The 9485-nt window shown below is 35.9% G+C and overlaps 1 protein-coding gene across 1 annotated transcript in view; it reads left to right on the top strand.

The window, feature by feature from the left end:
* The window catches only part of Zmym2 (zinc finger MYM-type containing 2), a 69956-nt gene that overhangs the window by 41096 nt on the left and 19375 nt on the right, over nucleotides 1-9485 (top strand). Inside the window, exons 13-15 of the mRNA XM_028787391.1 lie at nucleotides 5499-5664; nucleotides 6375-6409; nucleotides 7737-7740. Coding sequence (XP_028643224.1) covers nucleotides 5499-5664; nucleotides 6375-6409; nucleotides 7737-7740 — 205 coding nt within the window. The remainder of the gene's footprint in view (nucleotides 1-5498; nucleotides 5665-6374; nucleotides 6410-7736; nucleotides 7741-9485) is intronic.

Genomic DNA, 9485 nt, shown 5'->3' with positions numbered 1-9485 from the left:
TTTGTTTTTTTGTTTTGTTTTGTTTTTCAAGACAGGGTTTCTCTGTGTAGTCCTGGCTGTCCTGGAACTCACTCTGTAGACCAGGCTAGCCTCGATCTCTCAAACTCAGAAATCCACCTGCTTCTGCCTCCCAAGTGCTGGGATTAAAGGCGTGCGCCACCACCGCCCGGCTCTAAATTTATTTTTAATAACTCCATTACCAGTATTGAATAATAGCAGTAGTAGCCTTAAATGTTGAGGTAGTGTTTTGTAAGTTTTTGCTTATATGTGTGTGTGAGTTCACAGGTACACGTCTCCTTGTGGAACAGAGGTGTGGAACAACTGTATTTTGTATATTATAAAAGGCTTTTTAAAAGTCAATAAATAATACCTTTTGGGCCATTGTATTAACTGCTTTTTTTTTTGAGACAGTGTTTCACTGTGTAACACTGGCCTTGATATCACACATCTCTGCTTTCTGACTGCTGGGATTAAAGGTGTGCACCCTCATTCTTGATGACTTTTTCTAAAGATGAGGAAATAAACATAAATTTGGAGTTTGTATGATCAGATTTTATCCAAGGAGAAGTTACTAATAACATAGAAAAGTATCTCAGTGGTAAAAGTCTGTGATATGTATGGATATCATGTTTGTGATAAGTCTTTGTACAGTTTTAAAGCATGGGAAAATAGACATCACGACTCCTAATATTGTGACATAGATTAAGTTTGAAGAATCTGACAGTGTTTCAAAGGATGAAGCTGGTTACTGTCACAACCTCTTGCCAACCAGGTACTCCATTTTCAAGCACCTTGACAACTTTTTGAAGGAAAAGTGCTTTCACAATCAGCAGCAGGCTTTAGAAAATGCTTTCTAAGAATTTCATCAAATCTCAAAGCGTAAATTTCTCTGGAATTAACTGGCATTTCTCATTGACCCAGAACAAAAACAAACAAAAGTAATGGTTTCTGTTTTGATGGGTAAAGATGTGTTTGTTCCTTGTTAAACATATATAAAATGTGTACCAATATAGTAATTCTTATTTAAAACCCACAAGCCTTTGTGCAATATACATAATAGTATTGAGAGACTATCTGGAGTTCAAATAATTTTATATATTTTTAGCATTTAAATTTAATAATGAGAGCCGTATAGCTCAGTGCTTACTTATTAGACAAAAGGCTCTGTGTTTGATGCCAAGTACCACAAAAATATATTTTATTGAAATATTTAACCATATGCTTTTAAATTTTCTGTTAGTATGTTATATTAGTTTTATTTCTGTTACTTTGATAAAACAACATGGTCAAGATGACTTACAGAAAAATTTATTTGGGCTTAACAATTCCAGAAAGTTAGAGTTCTTAGTGTCAGACTAGAGAGAGGTACCAGGTTGGGATGGTGGCTGGAGAAAGGTGTTGAGAACTCACATGAACTGTAAGTACAAAATAGAGAGCATACTGGAAAGTAGCAGAATTTTACCTTTGCAAGCCTGCTCATCCTGACTGACTTCTTCAAACAAGACTACATCTCCTAAACCTCCTCAAACAGTGTTTAATCCAGCATTCAAGTGTTCAGTTGTAGAAACCTGTTGGGAGCATTCTCATCCGACTTCTACATATGATTTTTACTTGATCAGACATTTTAAGTAATCTGTGTTTCCTGATCTTTTCAGCAGATTGCTCCTGTATTTAAAAAGAGACTTTATACAAATTGTCTCTTTCCAGTTGGAATAGAAAAATGTGTTGATAGACAACCAAAAAGAAAAAAAATCTTAGAGTAAAATTTGTTTTATCTGGGTGTGGTGGTACACACCTATAATTCAAGCTGTCAAGGGACATGTGGGTGACCAGTTGGATGCCAGCCTGTGTTTACACAAAAAGACCCTGTGTTTAGGGGTTGGGAAGATGGCTCAGTGGTTAAGAGCACTGCTGTTCTTGCAGAGGAGCTCGGTTCAGTTTCTAGCACCCATGTACAGTTACTGAGTTACAGCCACCTGTAACTCCAGTTCTCAGGGTCTGACTTTCTGACGTTCGTGGGCTCTAGACATGCACCTGGTTTGCAGACATACATGCCACTAAAATACTTAGGACACTAAGTCAACGCAAAGTTTATAGCTTCCACAACTTTATGTTATTGAGCTTAGAATTGTTAGTTTTGAGTTTTCAGTTACTCTTTCAGTTTGAAGAACTGGGTACTTTGTTTTCATGAGTAATTGACATTATCCTGCCCTGGTTTTTTTTTGGGGGGGGGGACAAATTTTTCCGTTTTCTGGAATAAAATTGGTCATAGGAAAAAAAGCAAGTATGTTTGATTATAGAATGAAGGATTGATTTTATTATTCAGATTTTTGGATAGGTTATATTTAATTTTGTTCTTTTTAATCATTAATTTCAATAAAAATTTCTGGCTGTAGTAAGACCCCCTGGGCCCCTGGCTCTCTCAGTTTCAGCCCTCCACAGTAGCATATGCCTGTAATTCTAGCATTTGATCTATGGAAACAAGATGATGAGGTTTGAGGCAAGGGCTAGCAGCATGATACCTTTAAAAACCAGTGTAGTACTACACTGCTGTGTTACGGTAATTTGATAAATTTTACACAAACTGAGTTTTAGTTTAGATGTTAAATGGAGAACCTTTTTTGTGTGTTTTACTTTTATTAGTTCTTTTATTTTCTAGTGATTCATAAAATAATTTTGTCTTTCCTTTGCCAGTCTGTATATTGAGGTCAAGATAAAGTACAAGTTTTGACTTGGTTTGTCTGCTGGAATCCTGCTATTTCAATTTTAATACTTGATGTTAGATGTTTAAACTTTGAGTGTTGGTTTTCAGTGGCCATTCTGCAGGTCTGTTGTAAGAGCTGTAGATAGGAGGGCAACATTAAGCTTTTGTTTGTTTGTTTGTTTTGTTTTGTTTTGTTTTGTTTTGTTTTTTGAGACAGGGTTTCTCTGTGTAGCCCTGGGTGTCCTGGAACTCACTCTGTAGACCAGGCTGGCCTCGAACTCAGAAATCCGCCTGTCTCTGCCTCCCAAGTGCTGGGATTAAAGGCGTGCACCACCACTGCCCGGCAACATTAGGCTTTTATCTCAGGTTTTTAGTAAGTGGGGTAGTCAGGCTACTGTTTTGATTTTTTTTCTAGTGTTCTGACTCATTTGTAAATGGTGGTAAGCCTACATGTGTGTGTGTGTATGTGTGTGTGTGTTTTGTCTATTTGATTATTAAAACAAGGACAGAAAGAAAATGAACCTGAAACACTTCTGTGGTTTGAAAGTAGTCTTTAATTGATGATAGTATCTCTCACAGAGTTGGGTGCTTCTGCAGTTGTGGTTTGGTATTCGAGGCCTGGAGAGCTGCGGGGTAGCCCTTATTGGAAGGTCCAAAAATCTAGTATCTCTCACAGAGTTGGGTGCTTCTGCAGTTGTGGTTTGGTATTCGAGGCTTGGAGAGCTGCGGGGTAGCCCTTATTGGAAGGTCCCAAAATCTAGGTTTTGATGTCCGCAAAAGACAGTGGCTGCAGCAGCAGCAGCAAGGTAGATGACCATGCTAATTCAGAGCAAAGACATGTGGGCAAAGTCAAAGCTCCTTTCTTTGCTTTCCTTTTAACTAGAGTGTTGACTACATTTAAGGTGGGTCTTTCCACTTGAAAAAACATATAATGACTTAGTGCCCCTGTGACACTATTACTCCACAATACTATCAGCAGTGTAAAATGTTAGACAAGGCGTATGATATTAGAATCAGTTACTGCTAATAATTTATACTATGAAGCTTCCCTTGCTGAATGTTTATTCAGCAAGAGAGCTGAACTAGAGAAAAAAAGACAGTGCATTATGGCCTATCTTTGTTAGTTCTTTAAGACCTGTGTACCTATATGATCCTTTGTTAATGTCTCCCAGCTGGAAGTTTACTTTTTTATACAGGTTCAAATGTACTCTACTTTAGTACATTTGTATACCTTTACAGTATTTATGAATAGAATTTCACGTGAGCTAGGAGTTGAGATAACCACACACACAATAAAACTATGGATTAGAGTAATGAAAAAGTAATGGCTACAATTATGAACTGTAAAATAATACTTAGTATTATCAGAATTTCCAAGCTGTTAAGCTGATGATCAGTTTTTAAATTATAGATCAGAAACTTAATTATTATTGTATTTGGAGTTAATTAGATCTTTTGTTCATTCAATGATCAAAATGTCTTAAGTATGGGCAAGATTTAGGTGAAACTGTATTTCTTTAGTTACTACTTTAAAGTGGAATAGAATAAGTTTGAGAGTGAGATAAAAAATATACATACATACACATATATATGTGTACATAGGTGAAGTTATAGATTGCTTTTGTCTGGTTGTATTCCTAGCTGTAGATTTTATTGAATATCTTTTCTTTCTTTCTTTATTTAATAGTATATTTTCTTTGTAAGACCAGGTTTCTTTGTATAGCCTGGGCTGTCCTGGAACTTACTCTGTAGACCAGGCTAGTCCACCTTCCTCTGTCTCCCAAATAGTTGGGCTTAAGAGCACATGCCACCATTGTCCAGCTTCTGATGGATATTTTGCTAAATTATTTTATTTTTTTAGGTAAATATTGGCTGTTTTAAAATGTAGTTTCTATGTGCTTGTCAGAAAATTAACTTCTTTTTTATTAAACTGTCAGAAAATGAAATATTTTAAGCTGTTATTTTTGTGTTCCCATTTAAGAGCTTGTTTCAGAATTATTCTGGTCTTCCTGGAGACGTCGTTCTTATTATTGCCCACTATGCTGTCCTGTAGTGCATCAGTGAACTTATTTTCTTTCTTTAAAAGAAAGCATTTGGATATCTGCATATTAATAAGAACTATTTAAGATAGTTTAATTGCTAGAGACTTTTATTTGTTATGATTATGGGCTTCAACATTATTTTATCTTATGCTACTTGCTGTTTGGTTTATGTTTTTGTTTTGTTTGTTTTTATTTGAGTCAGAGCATTACTGTGTAGCCCATGGTGACCTCAAACTTGCTAACTCCTTTCCTTAGCCTGCTGACTATTGGAATAGTAAGTATGCACTAACATGCCCAGTTTCAAAATTAATTTCAAGTAAATTTCTACCAATTTTGTATACTCATGTTCATTTAATTGTTTTTAATGATTCATGTATGTGTGTATACACAGGTGCACATACCTCTGTATGAAAACCATAAGAGGGCATGAGGTCTCTAAGTTGAGCTTATAGGTGGTGATGGGATACTGTTAGTTTTATGGATGCTAGAATCAGAACTTTAGTCCTTATGATAGCTTAGCAAATACAAGAAACGGCTGAGCCATCTCTCCAGCCAGTCTTTCTTTTTTACTTTGGTGTTATAAGATTGGATTTTGTCAATTGTATGTATCACATTTAGTCTTCATGCTTGACTTACAATTTAATTTTTTCTTTGATATCATTTTAGTACTTTCTCATCACTTTGGTCAGCGACTGTGTATGCTATGTTAAATCTCATTTGAAATGTCTGAGCATTTTTTCCTCTTTATTAAGGCTGCGAGGTGTGACTGCTGTAAATCCCAAGGCACTCTGAAAGAGCGAGTGCAGTGGCGTGGTGAAATGAAACATTTCTGTGATCAACACTGCTTACTGCGTTTCTACTGTCAACAAAATGAGCCAAACATGACAACCCAAAAAGGACCTGAAAACCTACATTATGGTATGTCATGTGGCCACTTGAAAACTTTTTGTATTCTTAAAACAAAGAATCCCAAGCATTGTTAATAAACAGTTGATTTTGAAGGTACTTACTAGAACTGGGTCATGGCTCACTGGTAGAGTAAGGATGATAGTTTATAGCCCTAGTAAGCTTCTCCCCCAAAAGGTCAGTTTTATCATATGTACAGATGGAAAATAACAATTGAAATAAATCCCATACTTTCTCTAGGTCTAAGTCTCCTGTATGATAATATTTTATAGATACATTACTTATTTTATTCCCCCTTAAAAACATGTATCTTGGGCATCATTGAGCTAAATTACAGAGAAATTAAACAGAATTAAAAGAACTGTCTAAAAAAATAGTCTCTCCTATGACAGCTAACTTCAAATTCAAATAAAAAGTTCTCTGAGCAGATTATGTGCTAGTTGTAGCCTAAAAGTAACAACAAAACTTTTTAGAAGTTGTGGTCTTTTATTTTATTTAGAGTATCGAAGTTCCCCTAAAGCATACTGTATTCAGAGAGGGCAAAGGGAAAAATTAGTTAATCATTCACTTACCTCCATATTTTTTAGACTGTTTGTAAATTTGGGATTGTTTCTTAAAATAGTTTTTTGAAATTGGTAAAACTGACTGATAAACAGATATTTATAAAAATGTCGAGAAAGTATATTTATCTTATTTTTAAATGTTTATGTTTTTTTTTTTAGATCAGGGCTGTCAGACGTCCCGAACCAAAATGACAGTGAGTATTTCTCAGTTTAGTGCTGTGTTGTGGTTTATAGTATAAGTGAAAGTAATTAGGCTGAGTTAATATGATCACCATGAGAGTTTTTTTTTTTTTTTTTTTTTTTTTTTTACTGTGTTGAAGCAGTGTAAACATTCAGCTTACTTACTAGTAGGAGAGACTGTTAGACATAATGAGGAACATAAAAGTGAATCATTATAGCCTCTACCCAGATGGTATTTGAATTGACATAGGAATAGCTTTGATAGGATTGCTCCCTCTCTATCCCTCTCTGTATTCAGAGGGCATGGATGGGCCAGTGGTAAATAGTCAGAAGGTTTTTAAGAGAAGCAACAGAGGACAAAGTACACGAGCGACACACTAGAGACCAACCTGACATGGATCTTGCTTGGAGGGAAGCAAGGGAAGTGAAGTTGAAAGTAGTGATATGAAGATCTCTGAGTAGATGGCTGAATCTACAAGTCTTAAACCTGAAAAATACATAATATGCTCTCTGATCCTATTTTTGTTTAGCCTTTTTCTTTCTTTTGGTACAATGCATCAAATCCTTAATTCTTGTAATGATTACTAGAAAGCATAAGGAGTGCTTGGCCATACCATGAAGATCAATGAGGCACTGTCTGTCTTCAGTATACCACCTCTTTTAGAGTTTCTAGCATCTTTGTTCAAAAGGCCTGTGCTTAAGGAATTGTTCATTGGCGTTAGAAAAAGCCTGTGGACCAGCTTGTACTGTGGGTAAACAAATCAATAAAGATCTGTAGCTTCAACAAAGCTCACCTAGCGGTTTTTCAGAACTCTGAGATATTTAGACTCCAACTCAGAAATTGTGATTTAGAAAATTCTGTACATGATTCTAATATAAAAGTAGAGATGACAGTAACCTACAGACATACACTCTTTATATCCTTGGGTTAGGATGCCATCATGGCTATTAAGACTTGTGTCCTTTTTTTTTTTTTTAACATTGTAATCTTTTAGCCCTGTATCCATAGTCAAAAGAGAAGCTTATCTAGTTTTTGAAATAAGCTGAAATGTGTTCTACTTTCGAGATATACCCTTACAATATTTTTTAATAGAATTTCATTTGAGGTATGATGTACGCGATAATCACATGCACAATATAAAACTATGGATTAGAGTAATAAGAAAAGCCACAGCTACAGTTTCCATGAACTGTAAAGTAGTGCTTAGTATTATCAGAATTTCCAAGCTGTTAAGCTGACAGTTTTTGAAAATTGTACTAATTTATTTTTAGATCAGAAACTTAGGACCTGTTTACAAAAATTGTAATGAATAGCATTGATGTGTACCTTTCTGCTTACAGAATGGTAATCAGAGTTAGCAGAATGTTAAACCTCAGCTAGTGCTGGCGGTTTGCACATTTGATATGTTGAAAAAGTTGAACTTGAAGGAAATAAGTTATATAGATACTGGAAGAACCTGGCAAGTGTTTTACAGGAGAATGAAGAACAGCTTTCTAGAGCTGACAGGAGTGTCAAAGGCTTTGGTAAACTTAGTAGTAGTTTTCAAGTATCTAGCTTTATCAGTTTCTGCAGCCTTGTCTTGTGTTGACAGTGCTCAGAATCTGTGAACTGTCTGCATGTTATTCTGTGGGAGATAGGATGAAAAAGCATAGAGATTGTCTAAAATATTCTGGAGTTCTATAGCTGCATTAGGGAGAGAACCTGGCCTTCAGAGTTGAAGAATTAATCTGTTTATTAGGCCAGAATCCTTAGGTTCTAATCATTTCTGGAAACAAAATCATTCACTTCTCTCCTACACAGTGTAGTCAAGTTGAAAATTAAGGCTTGTTATGGCTGAGACTTGTAGTTTCAGATACTCAGGAGTTGGAGGCAGGAGGATCAAAACGTTGAGACCTAAGTAATTTTACAGAGTTAAGTACAAACCTTAAGGCTAACCTAGAAAACTGAGACCCAACTCAAAAAATCTGTTGCATTAAATAAGGTTACATGATACAGCCGAGTAGAAGGGCACTTGCCTAGGGTGTGCTAGGATAGAAAAACATTTTTTTTTTTAAACTATCAACATTCTACAAACTTTGAAGGCATGAGTAAACTGCAAGTCTTAGTGTTAACAAACTCCCACAGTGGCCAACTGCCCATTATTATTACATTAACTCAGCCTGGGGCAGCATCAAACACATTACTGTTAGCTAATTGATGGAGAAATGTTTGTTAGACTAAAGAGGTTTGAAGGCTCTGAATTCTGGTAACTGGAAATAGAAATGTTAAAACATAATTTAGGGGCTGGAGAGAGCAGTTAAAAGCACTGCTCTTGGAGTGAACCTGAGTTTGGTTTCCAGCACTCACATGGTAGCTCACAACCATCCATAACTCCAATTTCAGGGAATCTGTTGCCCACTTCTGACCTATTCAGGCACCAGGCTTGCACATGATACATACATACATGCACACAGGCAAATACTCATATACATGAAATGAAGATACATAAAAAAATTTAAAATCCACATAGTTTATGTTGTGCAGTGAATGGGTAGGAAAGGCTTTGGTGACGTAAAAGGAGAGGATACAGACAGAATGGATGTCTTGAAAAGACTGTCAGTGTTATGGAGAAATATGACCCTGTGCATCAGAGTTAAGCACCACATGTATCACAATGTCTAAGAGATTGGAGGCAAGTCACCCGACCATACAAGGCTAAAAGAGTTGGCTTGGGAGGGAAAAACTGGTGCTGCCAAGTCACAAGCCCTAGTTTGACTAATCTCTTCCTTGGTTGTATGAATTTCATCAAGGTTGAAAGATGAAATCAACCACTATACCTCTCTCTCATCATAGATCTCAAGCTCTACCAGAGTAAAACTTAGTGTACTTATAATTAAACTTTAAATGCTAAGTCTTTGTTCTGTGTATTTTCAGGACTTTAATTTATAGTGTCTCCTGAAGGTGCCATTACTCTGTAGAATGAATTCCTTCTGCTAACCAGTTGTTTAGATCCACATTGATCCTACAGATTATGACTGGTAATTTAGGAGTAATAATATTTGGTTATACTTTCTAGTTTTTGTGGAAGTCCACTTAGGAGTTGGAAAACA

Source organism: Grammomys surdaster, unplaced genomic scaffold (assembly GCF_004785775.1).
Source record: "Grammomys surdaster isolate TR1022 unplaced genomic scaffold, NIH_TR_1.0 125630, whole genome shotgun sequence".
NCBI classification, from domain to species: Eukaryota; Metazoa; Chordata; class Mammalia; order Rodentia; family Muridae; genus Grammomys; species Grammomys surdaster.
This window is presented reverse-complemented; position numbering and strand designations above follow the sequence as displayed.